Source organism: Lineus longissimus, chromosome 1 (genome assembly GCF_910592395.1).
Source record: "Lineus longissimus chromosome 1, tnLinLong1.2, whole genome shotgun sequence".
Taxonomy (NCBI): Eukaryota; Metazoa; Nemertea; class Pilidiophora; order Heteronemertea; family Lineidae; genus Lineus; species Lineus longissimus.
The window spans coordinates 4,096,572-4,114,552 of record NC_088308.1 but is presented as its reverse complement, the minus strand read 5'-3'; the positions used below and the strand labels follow the sequence as shown (position 1 = coordinate 4,114,552).

The 17,981-nt window shown below is 40.9% G+C and overlaps 1 protein-coding gene and 1 long non-coding RNA gene across 2 annotated transcripts in view; both read left to right on the top strand.

The window, feature by feature from the left end:
* Positions 1-26: 26 nt before the first annotated feature.
* On the top strand, positions 27-11,762 carry LOC135485716 (nucleolin-like). The gene is made up of 13 exons (XM_064768112.1): positions 27-115; positions 1,005-1,128; positions 1,817-1,978; positions 2,191-2,337; positions 2,831-2,978; positions 4,127-4,260; positions 5,111-5,167; positions 6,504-6,633; positions 6,909-7,122; positions 7,483-7,589; positions 7,963-8,160; positions 9,712-9,943; positions 10,429-11,762. The coding sequence occupies exons 2-12, from the start codon at positions 1,005-1,007 to the stop codon at positions 9,938-9,940; spliced, it is 1,650 nt and encodes a 549-aa protein (XP_064624182.1). The 5' UTR covers positions 27-115; the 3' UTR covers positions 9,941-9,943; positions 10,429-11,762.
* A 1,121-nt stretch (positions 11,763-12,883) lies between these two features.
* The window catches only part of LOC135482981 (uncharacterized), a 32,367-nt gene continuing 27,269 nt past the window's right edge, over positions 12,884-17,981 (top strand). The window contains exon 1 of the long non-coding RNA XR_010446289.1: positions 12,884-13,124. This is a non-coding gene — a long non-coding RNA (uncharacterized LOC135482981). The remainder of the gene's footprint in view (positions 13,125-17,981) is intronic.

Genomic DNA, 17,981 nt, shown 5'->3' with positions numbered 1-17,981 from the left:
CCAATCATATTAGAGGTAAAAGCGTGCTTTCTTGATTTGCGCATGCGCTGCTCGCACGTCTCTAACCCATATCTTATCACCGAATTTTACCGAAAGAATCACTCAAAAAATAAAGGTAATCGTATAGAATTTGTAAATATCAGATGGTTTATTATTTAACCTATGTTATATAGAGGAGAATAAAACAAGACTTAAATCATATTTATGCGGATCTGCCGCCTAAACCTGATCGAGAAGTCCCCTCCACATGTTTTCTATGCCCAGCGCACTTTGCCTGTACTTGCTACAGCCTACAGTACAGCCAGGAGTAGTGCAATGCATGCCTTTGTGTGCCTTTATTCAAGATGGCTGCGATGGATGATTCATTCATTACTCCTTTGTTATAATATTGCTGGTGTCCGTGCCTTACTGCCTAGATCATGACGTCTGCATTGTGTTACTGAACATTCAATGTTGTATGACCAACTCCGCCCATCCCCAACTCTGACCACCATTGGGCACCAACTCGGACTGCTTCTAATACTAGTTGTATACTGCTCGGTCCAATAACTATGTATAAATGTTGGGCACCGTGATGTCATATAGTACTAACACAAACAACGATGAAAGCCAATATGACGAGATATATGAATACTAATGAAGGTTGAGGTTAGGACTGTATATTACAAGCGGTCCGAGTTATGGTGGTATTTGGTATGAGTTGGGGACGGGCAATTTCTTGGACATAAGTTTGTTTCAGTTTTCATTGTGTGGCGATTCACCTACCCAGAAAAAAACGTGGTTAAAATTAAAATTTACAATCCCCGATTGCAAATGACGTATAGTATGATTGCATTGAACAGTAGCGCTAATCTAATCAACCGATGACCTTTTTTTGGGCTGTAAACAGGGATTATAAAATCGTTCCAAAAACACAAGATAAAAGGCAGGCCAAAATTAACTTTTCTGAAAAGGTCTCTGACTTGGCATTTGTTTTATGACTTGAATGATTGTTATATTTACAGATGTCTGACACTGATTGGAACAAGATGACTGTGGCCCAGTTGAAGGAGGCCTGTGTATCAAGAAGCCTCCCTGTCACTGGAAAGAAATCTGACTTGGTTTCAAGACTCGAGGAACATTGTAAAGGTACTCGACTCTTGCTGATTACATAAATATGAGTTTGTGTGATATGTAAGATAGTGTTTCAGTTAGAAATCTGAAAGGTTGTTGGGAAATGGGCACAGTCTGGAAAGGGATGCACTTTGATAGACCCTTTTACACCTGGCGGTGGAAGCCACTGCTCAGTCTACTGGCCCAAACAAACCTAAATATAGGCACAATGAACAAAAGAACATGTGGTGTGTGACCATGCGGTCTTTTGTTTGCTGCCTGTTTGTTGTGGCCAGCAGTGGCTTCCATTGTATCCTTGTTTTCATACTGTGTGGGCAGCACTCTTTGTTTATTTAAGCTGATCATAAAATTGAATTATTTAATAGCCTGTATCAAGCTTGGCTTTGGTGTCACTCGTTAACTTAGCCAGGCATCCAGAAAGATGAGATACTTGCTTGCCAGCACATCTGTCAAATTGCTTGTGCACACAATGCTCAACTGTGCAACTGTACTGTTTGTGTTTTTAGTAATTGGGCATGTATGATTTGATGTTGTCACACCTTAGCTATGCCACTGTCCATAAAACAGAATGATCTGAGTTCATTTTCATAACATTCAGAAGTGTTCTCCATGTCACTTCATCACAGGTCTGGAGTTGAGACAGACCAGTTATATATTTTTTAACATTTTCCACCGATTGCAACCATGAAGTTACCTGTTGCAGGTGCTGCTGAGGTCGAAGCAGATGGAGATTTGTTGGCTGAAACTGCTGGTGAGGAAGCTGCGGCTGATGAACCAATTGATGACCAGATTTTGAATGAGGAGGATACAAATGGAGATGCAGAAGTCAAGGAAGTACCTGCAGAAGAGGAAGAAAAAACAGAAGGTGAGATTTAAATTTCTTCATCTCTCCCTCTAGAATTGATTAATTCTATAAATACCAGTAACTTTTTCGTGTCATTTATTTGTGAGAAATTCTAATCTTGAAATCATGACTAGTATGTAGAACGAGAACTACATGCAGAAGTGACTAATTCATAGTGCATCAGTCATTGTCTTCTTAGCTTTTGACTCATTCTGACTGAACTGTTTGTGTAGGTGCTGAGGAGGAAATGGAAACAAAGGAAGAAACAGAAATGGAGACGGAAACGGAAGCAGTAAAGGTAGAGGAGAAAAAGGACACCAAGAAGATTACACTTCCAGAAGGAGTGCCAGAATTACCAACATACGCACAGATACAAGAAGGTAAGACTGGTTGTTGGGAGTCACAAAGGCAAAGTTATGGTAACCTTGGCCATCCATGCTCATTACCACCTGAGAGTTTATTGCTGAAGATGTCTGGAGGTATGGCAGAACATTACTACTAACAATATTGGCTGAATTGTAGTGTCTTATAAGCTGGTGAGCAATAGATGATTCCCGTTAGCCTGAACAAATGTGGTTTTCCTCATGGTACCTGTGAAAATGTCATTCACACGGGCAGTGTTTACTTTTAAAATATAGGTTATTTGGTCTATGAATTTGCAATGATGAAAGTGCAGGGGTCCAGAAGACAGCCATTCATGTGGGCTGTTAACCCTCGGACCATCTGCCCACTGTGGCATGTGGCTTGGTGGGTTAGATGTGCTGGGGCAGGAGTGAGCAGACTTCTGAGCAAAATCGACCAAGTTATTTTGTACTCGCAAAGTATTATGATGATTTTTGAGCACTTTGTCACTTTGTTTCATGCTTTCTTCAGCACGTATTGCCGAGACGCGGATGCGCACAGTCATTGTTTACCCGATGAACATCGAGGATATGTCAAGTGAGGGACTCCAAACCGAACTGTCAAAGTCGCAGCATTTCATGGTCAAATTTGTGCAGGATGTTGAAAAAAGGAAGAAGGGGTATGTATTGGGCACTAAAAGAGTGTCCACGTCTGGACACGGGAGTCTACCCAGGAAAAAATACCTGCCCTAAAAAATGGTCAGCCCTGTGTTGGGCTGATATCACTGGTATCCATGCATCTGGTTTTAATGGCTTCCTTTAACATGTATCTGGAACTTGCAGGGCTTGAAATGCTGGTATCCCTAAGTGGCTGCAACAAAGCATGAGCCAACTTGGTTGACATAATGTGGTAGTTTTGTCTTGGAGCCACGTGATGTCTTTAGTGGCAACCTAGTCGGAACGTATCACTCTATAAGACATGCCTGTAATCTTTACAAATTTCAAGTCCTGACTGCCCTTCGTTCTAATTGTTTTCATTATTTTAAGACCTGTTCTGTTTGACATAATATATCATTTCAATGTCGGCAGGAAATTCCTTCAATTGAATTGAATTAGTGAGTGATATGCCGAGTGCAAGAGATGAGAGCAAGTAGCAGTAAGTGCTTCTGCACCCGAGGCTAGCTATGATGTAAAATCAGTATGATAGAATGTTGCTTAAGACAATCAAAGAAGTGATTCTCTCCTATGGTAAACATATTGTGGTTTGTTGCCTTTTGTAAAACAACTGGCAAAATATTGAAAATTTCCCCATCTCCAGCTCTGTGCTGAGAAATCATGAAACATCTATATATCCCGAATGATACATGTCAGAACACAATGTTCAACTTGTAACAACTTCTAATTTTGCTTTCAGCCGTCAATACTGACGCATAACCTTGTGCGTCTTGTGGCGTTCACCCGATACTGTGGTGTATTGTTTCTTGCAGGCATGTGAAACCCAGAAATGGAAGAAAAAAGAACAATCGTACCCAACAAATATATATTCTACGCAACTCTGGATGTGACACGGCTAATCCGTATGCAAGTCACGACAAGTCCTCCATTCCCAAGTGCTCTACCAGTACCAGCTCATTTGTGGCTGTGTGTCTCCCACTGTCTTTTTACAGGAGAAAAAAGAACCAGCACAGCTGGATACCAGAAATTGACCTATAAATCCCCCCCAAAATGTCTCATCATCCCTTGTGGATAGTCTTGAGATGAAGTATTGGCTTCTGTTGTAGTAGCCAGTCCACTCAAGTAATTGTTCTGTATATTTTTTCCGTTTCAGCTTTGTTGAGATGCATTTCAACACTCGCAAGGATGCCCGTGAGGCTGCTTCTCAGTTGCGAGACATAAAATTATCAGTGGGAGAGCACACCGTAAGGCAGCTAGAGCCCGACGAGGCAGGCACTGCCTACAAGTGTATGTTGAGTTATAGGTATTAGACCCCCCACTGCCTTCAGGCGATGTGTTGGGGGTCGATATTGTTTTCAGTTCTGTGTTGAATATTGTAGCTTTCCTAGTGAAGGAACAGCTGTATCCTCTCCTGTGCATGTGCCACAGCTAAGGGGAGCAGCATGTTCTCTTTTATGTTCGATTTACATTTACAACATACAATTTCCTCTTATTTTATTTGAGCCAGTCTCTTCCCCTTTGTGAATTGTGTCTCAGTACTTACGTACCTAGACAAAAACGCTGCCTAGCTCACTCAAAATACCCATTGATTAGAAAACTAAGACTCGACTAGAAAAGTCTTGCATGAACTAATAATCTAACTAGAAAAATTACACGAGCGATGCAACAATATGCCTGCTTACTATAAAAAGAACTTTAGTGAAAAAAGCCTATGACAAAGCGCCCTAATTTGCATGTCAGTCATATGACTTGGTCTGCTTGACCAGTGAAAGCAAATGTGCAAACTCCCATACTGACTCCTGCCATTTTTTTATGCGGATTTTCCTCGTCTTGTATGCATTGGTAATTTTTCTTTTCAACAGACAATCCAGAGTTATGATGGTCAAAGAAAAAAGAAATGATAATGATATCAAAATGGTTTTACCTGGAAAAAAATTGCGAAAAGGGGATTTGAAATTGTTGGTGTACTTTTTGCATTATTGAATTTGGGGTCTTTCTTTGATAAAATCAGCCTTAGATTCACACCTCTATTCGAAATTCTGTTAATTTTCTGAAAAAGATATTTTCTGTCATAACTCTGGATCTTTTCATGCACATTGTCACAGCGTACTCACCTTGTGTGTTTTCTTGTTTGCAGCTGCGGTCATTGACACCATCAAACCCCACTTGACACATCAGATCAAGAAGGCAACCGGTAAGGAAGCAGATTCAAAAGTTGTCATTCACAACGGCCACAAAATCCACCTTTGTACGTATAGGGCTGCAAATACCTTATTTTGCTTTTTATTTTAGACATGACATGAAAATAACAGTTATGATTAAAAACGATGTAGCAGACATTACAAAATATGTGAAAAAATTGCCACGGCTCTGTTATTTTCTTCTGTGGTTTCATTTTCTAAGCAGCCCTGTTGCTCAGAAGTAGTTATTGTTGCCATTTAAAGTTGAGGTTTTGTCGTAAATTGAGCCAATTGGGAGCATTAATAGTAATCGACTACCGTATTTTCCGGCGTATGACCCGCGGCTTTTTGCCCTCAAACAGGCCCAAAAAGTGGGGGTGCGGGTAATACAAAGGTGCGGGTCTTGCGTGGATTCTGAGAGGGATAAGCCCCAACCCCAAAGAAAAAAAAGGGGACCAAACTGGTTACTTGATAAGGATTTATGTCCATCGTTTTCGCATTGTTTTCAACCAATATTTCCGCCATGATCGCATAGTTTGTGATGTCTCCGCTAGGGAAAATAGTTACGGCCATGCTGGAATTGATCCACTTTGGTTAACAATTAAAAAAAACATGGCGGTTCTAGGATGTCAACATCAATGAATGGCTTACTATTTTTGGAGAATGCGGGTCTTGGAGCAGTGCGGGTCATAATCAGGTGCGGGTCTTGCGTGGCTTTAGGTAATGGTCAAAGGGGGTGCGGGTCATAGGGCAGTGCGGGGGATAATCCGGAAAATACGGTACAGCTTGCGTTGTGCTAAAATAAGAATCAGCAGTTTTCTTGATCATGTTTACACTGTTTTCCTCGACCTTCAAAATAATTCATGACTTGCCTTTGTTTCAGTTGAATTTCTGTGGTGGATGTATAAATGTTTTTAATGAGTGAATGCCTCCTTTCCTCATGGTAGTTGTACATGTCAACTTGAACTTCTCAATACCACTCATATTTTCATATAGCCAGGGGTCAACTACCGAGTAACTAGTCCTCATGCACTATTTGGTAATTCCTGAAGATGGTTCTTTCCCTCTGGCGTTACCCCATTACTGTGTATAAAACACATCTGTTCGGTGAACAGCTTCCACGTATTTTTGAAAATCGCATTGAAATGATCAGCGTATTTCAATATATTGCTTCCATGCAGGAACATTGGACCAGAGATAGGATCTGTTAAAACAGCTCATATTTGACTCGACCATCGCTGGACTTACGAGTACAAATTTGAGTATTGAGTGTTTGGCTGATCTGAGTAAAGAATTGATTCAATTTTCACATCTCGAAGACAGTTCTCCTGATGCATCCTCTTTTTACAGACGATTATGACACACGGGTTGTGTACGTTCACAACTTACCTGACAACTGCACGGATGAGCAACTCGCTGAAATATTCCCAGAAGCCAAAGCAATACTGACATCAATTGATGCTGATGAGAAAAATAAGGGGTGAGCTTTTCATTTGCTGACCGTCTTGATCACTGACTGATATTCAACAAAATGTCTGAAAATTGAAGCTAAGTTATCTGTGACATGTTGGATGTTTCTAAATTTAGTTTAAATGTATGTTTTTCTTGTCATAAGCTGTGAAAATGCTTTCTGGTTGCAACCTTATCTTCAAAAGACCAATTTGGAATAACACTACATGATCAACAGATATCTGATTATCTAAATTTCAAGAAGCAGATCATATTGTCCTTGCTAAGTTTGAAATCTTATTCCAGCTATGCCTACCTGAGTTTTGAACAGGAGGAGGAATCGGAAGAATGCATCAAGAAACACGAAGACCTGACGATAGACGAGAATAGGGTCACACTACACATGATTCGAGATCTCAAGATAGCTGCAGGTATCGAGGCCAGGAAGCCATTCAGACAGAGGGGCCGACAGGGAATGAAGGGAAAGAATATGGGAGGCAATAATCAGGGCAAGGGCAAGGTAGGTACCGCGGCAGAACTCCCTCTATCTCTACATGTCCATGTGTCTTGGGTCATACATGTAGGGTAAGAATGGTGGAAGGTTTTCACATTAGGTATTTTGTGAGACCAAGCCTGCATTTATCAACGAAACTAATGTGTTTATTTAGCACTGTAGACTTGATCCTATTCTTAGACACCTTTACAAGAAAATGTACCACTGGAAGGAGCTTGGCTTGAATTTGGCTCAAACCTCATTGGTCATATCATTTTTAACTGTACGTAATGCATCATGCATGTTGGAAAACATTTGTCATCAGTTATGGTTCTCTCTTGACATTTGCTTTTCCCAGTGACTACATATATTTGTGTTGGGTTTCAGATGATGATGTCACCTGGAGGTGGACGAGGCCGGGGCCGGGGCGGTATGTCGCCACGAGGAGGTGGTGGTCGTGGAGGAAGAGGGGGACGCGGAGGCAGAGGAGGATGGTAAGTGATCATGTTTTAGATGGTCAGAACAAGGTGGCCTGTTATTCTAACACATTGATTGCAGTGTTGGATCGCTTTCTATGTATTTTACAGTTTTTGCTGCAGCATGGAGTTGTGTTCTACTGAAAGTGTTTCGTGTTTCATAGTCATGATGAATTCTGGTAAAACGGACTAGAGTCTCTGAGTCCTGATTGAGAAATGCCAGTAGTTTCTGAACTGAAACAACCTCTTGAAAGTCTGTCCAAGTGGAAACTGCTTAATCCTGGTATAAAGGGGCTTGAGGAGTCTTGACCAATTCTCAAAGTTACCATCGAATAAAGGTCACATCTTAGCTTCAATTGGTTATCAAATATTATGAATGGTTTTTTTCCAGGGGTGGCCCAATGGGAGGAATGGGCGGTATGGGAGGCAACTTTGGACAGAGAGGAGGAGGACACTTTGGATCACCAAGAGGAGGGCAAGTACGCCCCTTGATGGGTCCAGGCCCCAATCAGCCAAGACCACTCATGGGTGGCCAGGGTGGCCAACGTGGATTCCAAAATCAAGGGTATGGTGGTGGCAGATATGGACAGTTCGTATTATTTAAGCAAAAGAAATCGCACCCGTAGCTTAACATGCATGCAAAGTGTCGTGCTTTATGACCTCTTTGCTAGTGGTGCAGTTTGTGGAAAAGTGACTTGAAGGAAATTATTTCCTTAATTATACAAACTTAAAATACCTGTATGTACTTAGGTTCAGTTTATCCAGTTGTGTTAATGGCCTTGAGGTGAAAAAATTGGGCGTGGGATTCTCATCTATAAGGAATCAAAATTACAACTTTCCCATTGTCACTTTTCCATCCAAAGTTTTACATTAGTCCACTCAACTATCCAGGGACTGCAGAAGAGGTGTAAAATAGATTGTACTGTGATGACGATAGTAAGCCGGTTGAAGGGCTTCTGTTACACATCTGCCTTTGTACAAGGGGGGGTTGATTGCGAACAGCAAAATTTCTGTTCGCCTGTTTTGGTTGGGAAGGAGGGGATCACGTCCCTCATATGCAGTGAATTGGTCAGCAGTCCCTGTAAGTTGTAAAGAGCTTTAACAATAGTTGTTGTATTTTTTCCTATTTAATTTTTTCCCATTTCACTAATTTGAATAACGACCTTTCTTATCAACTCGCGGTACCTCATGTTAAAGATTCTATTAAATCTGAGTCCTCTCATGGGTTCTTGTCCAACTACAAACACTGCGTCAGTTTCGGCCACCTTCATACCCATGATGAGTTATTCCAGTCTGAAACTTGTAAATACTTTGAAAATTTGTGTTTGGTTCTGAAACAGTAATGATGAATTCTGGTAATGGACTAGAGTCTCTGAGTCCTGATTGAGAAATGCCAGTGATCTGAACTAAGGAACCTATGATAATTGTTGCTAGTGATTTTGTTTGTCGTGAGCCTCCGTGCTCTGCTGTTTGTCAAAGGCCAGTCATACATACTACATTTTATAGCATACCATATCACTGGCCTTTGTCAAGAGTACCATTTGTTCACATGATGTAAAAGTTTCATTGTAGTACCTCGATAGTTTTTTATTTATATATGTGACCCATCACGTCAATCAGGTCGCAAGTCACCAGTTCTAGTATTTAGGAATCGCCAACAATATAAAACAATCTTGTCAAATGATCCACTTTCAGTTGGTGACATACAATGATGGAAGTGGTATAAAAGTGTATTGGCTTATAACCTTATAAACTATATCTACATGTGGATGACTCCATATGCCCCAAATGCGACTTCCTACCCATATTGGTGTGATGGGTCACAAAAGTTCTTAATTTCTCCACAACCAGTCACCTTCACTCTCGGAGAACAGTCAGAAAAGGCTTTTTTGTATGATTAAGGGTCACTCAAGTGGAATCCACCTCCGAGGTTACAACTGCCATTTGTTGTTCAGTCAACGATCTTAACAAAAGATTGGCAAGTTTTGAGTAGATTGAAGAAATAGCTGGATTAGAATTTTGTATTCTGATATTGTTTCACCAATATCTAGTGTATACTGTAATGACTTCTGAAAACTATCATATCTTGGTGCATTCGATGCATAACCCTGACATAATCATTAAAATCTTGCATTTGCAGGCGTGGTGGTCAGCAGAACAGGCGGGGTGGTCGTGGTGGCGGGGGTGGTAACAAGAACCAACAGCTTGCCGGTGTACACTACATTGACTTCCACAACCAGGGTGGCAACCGAAAGAGGAAGGCGGAGGGTGGATATGGTGGCGGTCAGCAATATTGGAATAAGATGCCACGACAGATGGGTGGTGGTAACATGGGTGGATACCGAGGTGGCAATTACAACCAATGGTAGAAGGTTAGTGTCTTTTAGACTTCATTTTACAAGATAATGAGGATTATATTGAAAAGTAACAAGCAGTTGTGATGAATTCTGGTAATACGGACTAGAGTCTCTGAGTCCTGATCGAGAAATGCCAGTTAGTTCTGAACTGTGGTCGACCTTCCTGTGTTGCTGATGGCTGAAATGTGCTGTCACTGACACACGCATGTATGTTCGGGACAGTTGTGCATTTAAACATTAACATATAGAAACCTGATTTTGTGGTTAATGCTCTCGGCAACAATTAATGTGAGAGAATTTTATTGGGTACAGCTGTCAAGTTAATGAAGCAGAGTGTATTTATTTGTGTTCTATCAGCTCCAGATAAGAGAAATGTGTCCAATTTGCAATATTTCAAAATAAATGAAACTCAGTCTCTCTAGTTAGTAATTGATGGTTTTGGGCTGTTCACAATGTATTTTGTATTTTTGGTTGTTCACATGGTTGTCTTTTCGTTCCAGCTCACGTTTGAGAAAGAAGAAAACCAAAACAGAGCCTCAGCGTTGATCAAATTCACCTATGTTTCTATGTTTACTTTTGTCACCAGTTCAAAGCATTTGTATTTATTTCATTGTAAATAGTAGAAAATATGTTCTGTGTAACACCACTTCATACTTCCTGTCCTATCGTGGTGGGCATACGTGTACCAAACCTATTAAGATAAAAATCATGAATTATAAACTCATCGTAACTGAAAAGGCAAAAGGCAGCAAATGTTAACTTGAAGAATATTTTTGGGGGCTTCTGTTTGTTTTGTTCACAGAATTATGCAGTCAGGAAATGTTACTAAGATTGGTCACATAAAGGTCTTAATTCCAGTATGATTGCAGAGGGTATTAAATGAAACCTTTTGAATTATGTACAGAACTGTTAAATTGTCATCTTTTCTACAATCCATTGGTGGAAGATTGTTATCATGTGACCTTGCATTCATTGTTAGCCTGTGCTTCTAATACTCTCCCACAAGTTTGTATTATTATGGTATTATTTGTTGTGTAGACTAGCAAATGGGCTGATGGTGGCTGTTGTTAAAAAGAATCATCTTAAAATACTGTAAATTTTGTCTTCCCATTTTGCCAGTTGTTACAATGTGGTAAAAAGTATAACATTCAAACTTTCCTTTCAGCTTTCTTAATGCAATTTTCATAATGCAGTTTAATTTCATGCTGCTAATAAAATGTCATGTGGTTTGTTAAATCAGGCGCTAATTTTTTGCTTTGCGTATTGTGCAACTTAATTTAGTTGTCCAGACACATCAAATTTTCATCATGTGCTTGGTGCAATGTAATTTCTTTTGTTTAATATCATATGAAGTACCAGTGGGGAATGTTTGTAATTCTAGTATTGTCCAATCAATGCAGTGATAAGTTGAAAAAATGGTTGTCAAAACACGTAATTGAAGATTTTGATTATCATCATAATGTTAAGTAAAAACCTAAACTTCAAACTCGGTGTTGCATTTACATAGTCAATTTTCTTGAATTTCAGATGAATTTTGTACCCGGTACCTAATTCGTAACATTTTGCTTGATTTACTATAAACGTCACCACAGTCTCTTTGTACAGCTGAGCTGGTCATTTCAATATGTGTAACACTTCATTTTTGATTTGTTCAATTTTTTCAAACATGGTTTTCAAGTGATGTTCAGTTCTCCTACCAATGTTTTATCCATGTCCTCTTAGCATATAATACTGGTGAGCAGGGAACACTTGAAAGGATGGCGTGTACAATATCGACTTGTAAATGTGTGTAGTGTGCAAACCTTTTTTACAATAAATGTATCAAGACATCTGACATGACACTTTGACTTCTTCACTCCAATTTGCACAAAGGGGCGGTCAGTTTTTCCTAAAATTTAAGATTGAGAACTTTTTTGTCTTTCTCCATCCCCTCACTTTCCATCTCCATCCCAGAGATGAGTCTCCATCCCCTCTGGCAAGAGCACCTCACTCCCCTCCAGAAAGATTAGGAGATTGACCTCGATTTGTGTCGACTCCAAGGACATCAATGTAGACCTCTATCCGGAATAATAGAAGATGGTTCACTGGCCCCTCCATTCTGACTATACTTAAAGTTGAGAAGCTATGGCTCGGTCCCATCCCTCGGAAAAGGCGAGATGAACGGGAAGAACTACCCTCTGGTTGAACTAACGGATTAGAAATGTCTTTGACCAGTCCCTCCAAAAATGCCCCGAAAGAGATGAACCTCAATCTACTCTCGGACGACATGGAAGTTGAGATGGTTGGGTATGCTGACCCTGGTAGGCCCTCTGAACTCGTATTCCTCTCTTGGAAGTCCAGTACTTTTCAAGAATATCTTCGGGAGATCGTTCTCAATCACTCTGAGATATTTTTCTGTCTTCGAAAATCAATTGGCGATGGTTCTGATTACCAAGACCATAGGAGATGGATTTTCCTAACCTCATCTAATTAGAGAAACTCATTCAGAGATGGGTTTCAAAATCATCATATCCATCACCGGAAAGACCATATTCTCTGGCGATCACTCTCAAATCTGAAGACCATGAGATGAGATGATATGGTTCTCAATCCCCGGGAATGCAATTATGTCAGGAGTTGGTTCTCAATCTTGTCGCGAAAGGGTAAAATATTGGGAGACGGTTTCAGTCTCCTTGAGAATTTTAAAGACCATGGTTGATGGTTGTTCTCAATCTCCTCGGGAAAGACTGCAACCTGCGAATGGCTTTTCTATGGAGAATGCTCTGAGCTTTGCTGAGAAACAAGCCAATTCGCGTGATTAGCACACCAGTTACTCTCTCATCTATCCCCTCACAGTAATGAAGCTTGTAGCATGGCGGTCTAGCGTCTGCGGGAGCGGTTGTTTGCCATGGTAACCGAACCATCTGAACAGCGCTTGAAGCCATCGACTGCTAGGGTGTGCAGTGCTTCCACTCTTCAATACCGATAGGTTTCATCTTCATTACCCGTATGCTGCGCGGAGGTATTGTGGTATCCTGGTGACACGAGATGTGGTCGCTGACTGATGGGATTTGGTCCGAGGACGAAGTCATTGGATCGATATTAGATCTGCCGTCTTTGGTGATCTGAGCAGACGATATCTAGCTGCCAGGACGTGCACGCCTCTTCTTCTGTTCAAAGGCGTAGTTGCGGATTTTCTGGGATCTAACTAGATGAGGTAGGCTTTATATAATTTTTACTTCATAACTTAAGTTTCAGCTTTGAATCATTCATTTGTATGAAGTTATACAGTAGTAACCATCGAAACGTTATCATGTATATGATTCAAGCTTTTTCACGGACTGATAAATACGTCTACATTGCACCAGCTTTCATGCGACGAAGGCACGCCCGTTTGCCGCCGCCCGTTCGTAATGATCCATGTAGGCCTACTAAGTTTTGATTTATCGGATTTACCATCCCGGATTATGATTTTCTGCGGGCTGATCATGACTTTGCATGGCTGATGAGGCACATATATATTCCAAACATGCAACAAAACCTAAAATACAATAGAGGAATACAATACAATAGACTACGTATGGTTTATGACTACAATACAACTTGCGAAAGCAATCATCATATATGTGATCATGATATTTCCCTAGACCTTCACATGCAAGTTATACTGTCCCCTGTATCTAGGTGTTGAGATGTAACCAAGGAGATTAGGCGACATTGGTCGATAATCATGTCAAGGATCTGGCCGTATCTCATAGCCGCCAATACCACTTCTGATTGAATCATCTCTTTCAATCTCGGAGCATCGATTCCCGCGACGATGACTGCGATAGCCATTGAAGTTAACCATTACTGATTACCAGCATTAACAACCGTTAATCTCCATGACACTGAACAGCTGTTTACTCTCGACGGGCGGCATGTTTTATTAGATGGTCTGACTATTTGCGTTTTGACTTCAAACTATAATCTTGCTCTGGACGACCACGTATTATGACGTCGCATTGTCTTGCTGGCGACGAATTCTCATATATATATAGGCCTACTTCCCGCAAAACTCGGTCCCTATCATATTCTGAACGGCATTACACTACATATATCTACTGGCGACATATATTCTCATACTGGTGGCAAACCTCAGGACCACATACTTCAAATGACAAATCCTGATACCGACGGCAAGGCTTTGGACATTATCATCGTTCTTTATGAAGGTACATAATGTGGCTTATATAGGGTAAACAATCATATATAACAATCATCAGTTGTTTGGCCGCGATAAGTTGATGACGACTTACGCCTCAAACAATAATCCTTAGATTAAAAAAAGAGCTTTTAAGACCAATCACCCATGCCGATCCACTGTCGTTGTGCGTATACCCATCTGGGAAAGAGGATACTTTAGGACTGATATTCACCGCCGATAAGTCGGCATGCCAATCACCACGTTCTAACCAGTTTCCCTATATCCCACAACCTTCTTGTGATATTTTATATAAAACTTGCATTTGGGAAAGACTTTGATCAAACACAATGCAGTTCATGCGGTCATTCTCAGTTCACTGCCAACCCACAAGAGACATCGATGGCGGCTGACCTGCTCATTTTGAGTTGGATCTAGAGGATGCGACCGGCGACCTTTATGATTCAAGATGCCAGGGCCGGGTTAACAAGTAATGGTGATCATATTTGATATTGATGCGCTGCCTTCATGGGGCTATTTACAAGGTCGTTCGGATTTGTTTTGTTTTCCTGTGTTGGACATTTTCACCCTTTTACCATTGCTGTCTATGTTATGTCTTACGAACTGAATGGAATTCAAATATCCAACGAACCGTTCAAGAAATGGGTAGTTTCCTTAGATCAATGAAAGTGTTATGGTGATTTCTGCCATCGAAGTTTCTTAGCAAATTACACACACCTGGAACATTAAGCGCAGCAGAATACCCAATTCGATTATCAGAAATCAATATGGACTAATTCTTAGCCGGCGTCCTTACAATCATGCTGCTGCCGGATGGAGGCGAAATCGATACAGCATTACTGAATACATGAGGCAGCTTGATTAGAGACTATACTAATCTTTAAAAAGATAGGTAATGCTTAGTGTTTTTATAACACTCGATGCTGTTTAAAAACACATTCCATGTTTAGTTCCGGTGGAACGTTGTTGAGTGTTTCAGTTTCTGAGCGTTCTCCCTTCATTGTTTGGGAACGAAGATTAAGATAGATTGACAAATTTTGCTCCGTTTCCCCTTCTGGAATGTCATGCTCCTTCTATAGCTGTCTAATGTAGTCTATGGAAACACTGAAATGCGGGCTTTGAAAAAATTTCAGAATTTTTTTAACTTATGAAAACTTCAACTCTGGACTTATTATCTACATGTAACTTGAAAGTATTGCCGTGACTCATTCAACCTGGCCCCTCCCTAGCTCACAATAACGATCAATGCCTGTTACCAGAGAGCAAGAAAAAACAGAAACTGTTCAATATTACACCAAGCGGCGTGCAGTAATAAGCTGTACAAGCAACCGAACGCTTTCTTAGAACTGATATTGATTTCTGATCCGAATCGAAATAATCGAATCGCGTATTTCCCGGAAAGAGTCGTGAAGAGTACCGCTGAGTAGAGGTGAATGTGACCATATTTACACACACCCGTAGTGATAAACAATATCAACGCATGGATCAGTTAAACTCCTTACATCAGTTAAACTTATTACAACTTTTAAAAATAACTAAGATTAGTTTGTCGCTGATTGGTTTAACTCGACACCCAAACATTGAAGTGAAACAGCGATTTGTTTTCAAAATGGACCCGTTATTTTCTTTCTTTTACGTCTAGTACGTTTTCATATACCAAAGCTCGAAAGGAAACGACATCGACTCTTCTCCTGGTTAATCGATATAATCACAGTTACTGTTACTTTTTGATTTCAATTATCCTAGTGTCTACTTTTGACAGCACATAAAGAGAGGTTGCTCGAATACTGTCGAAATGTCAAGGTCTTGGGTGGCTCGGTCATGTCGGTAATTAGAAAACCATAATTTAATTGGAAAGTTATTGATTGAAAGTGATTTCCTTAGGCATCAGGGCTGGGTTTGTCAGTAGAGTAATTTGTTTCAATATCTCCCGTACTCCAACTACTATTCAAATTGTTTTGTGGGCTGTGATCATGTAGGCCTACACCATATTTCCAGTTCATTCAGAAATATACATTCTCAGAGAGGATATCAACAGATCAGTAACTAGTACTATTCAGACTGTCTTGCCGTGCCAGTCAGTATCATCCTCATTTCTGAGAGAGATTTCGTTGTGTTATAGATTATGATTTCGGAATTCTTGCAAGGTGTAAGTCACTACTAGAAGGCGAGGCTAAGGGCCTTTGCGAAACGAAAACAACGCAACGATACCAACACCAACAGCCAGCTCCTTATTGCGAAGTTGCTTAATAGACAATCTTTGCAAACCACTCGCACACCGAGAAAGTAGATCAAGGTGTAAAACATTTCCTTGTCGAGAAAGTATTCCTTTCGTGCGTTATCTCGTGGAGCCAGCACAGCTTTTGTTGCTGGCTTCTTTCTCCATATCAAATGCTTACCTACCAAGATGACCTATCATTAGTTGTTCGCATGCTGAAATCAAAGCGGTCGATTTCTTACTCTTATCTATTTGGAAACACCACTTTCTAAACGCTTCCTTTTTTGTTAGCACTGCATGCTCCAATGCTCTTCTCGGCTTCTGATCGAATTTGAGCCGCCTCATTTAATCTCACTGTGGCTTATCCTGTTTTGGCTGTATCACATTTCTATTGAAAGATTTTAAAAGCCTCTGAAATACGCCCTGAAATGACTGTTCATGTATAGGCCTACTTTGATCTATCTTTCTCTCTGGCTCATGGCAGGAAAAAGCTCGGTCGTGACCACGAACGACGTCTGGGAATGCAGGTAAGGAAAATGTGCAAGGATTGTAGCAGCGGCCTGATATATCTGTTAGGCTATACTGTTTAAAAGGGGGGACAGAACCGATTGTAGCAACTAATGGGGAATACCCCTATTTCCAGTGCAGGGAATGTCTTGGGTCCTGTTCTCCTGAACAGAATCCATGCGGCCGCCAAAAAGAAGCTACGAGAGATCCAAGGAGGCTGCATGCCGACAGGGCAGAGGGTGTATTGATAATCTTCTCTTTCAGGATCTTGATGGATGTATTGTGGGTTGCAACTGTCAGCACTCGCCATTTTCGTGGACTTCAAGGCGGCTTTCGATAATGTCCGAAATCCGACAATGCTGAGAAATTTGAGGAGTGTCACTTTATCTGCAAGATCCAAATCTGTAAGCTGGATGGCCTTGTGAGTCTGGCGTATGAGTCGGATGTACTTATTTGTGATACAGTAATCTGCCAGTGTAAAGGAGCAGACTATGTTGGTTTTGACAGTCGTGTCGAACGCAACCAGCAAGGCTTCCCAAGATATGTATGGGTACTGCATGGTGGATTAGCAACCGAAGAATGTTGGAGGCAAACGACGAAGGGACGAAGCCTCTGCTGTAGACCGCGATGCACGGGGAGCATGGAGTTGCAAGGGATGTGTTGAAACAGACGCTGGCTCAGGAACGTTATGTAGAGCCAAAACTTACTGAGAAATGTCAAGTTGCAGGAGTGAGTGAGTGAGTGTGAGTGAGTCGTCAATTAATTGGAAACAAATGGATGCCAGCGTAAGGTGACACGCCTTTTTGTATACCTTGGACTGAGAGGAAAATGACTCGGAAAAATTCACGAAACCTGTCATGTTTCCTTCAACCTGAGCCAGGGAGATGTTTACACTTAATTCAACATGCCCAGGGTCTGTCCTCAGCCCGTTCTCCAGTAAGTCTCCCCATGTGCACCATAACATAATAAAGTTGTGTTATTGAACCGGTTGCACAGCTCCAGGGATGTTGTTGATGTGCCGTCAAATTTTGCCTCATTATATGAATAATTGTATTATATCGATCAGAGCCAACCGTAGAAATAACACGTGTGTTGTTGAAGCAAATCTGATTACTGAAACATTGCCTCTATTTGGGCTGAAAGCA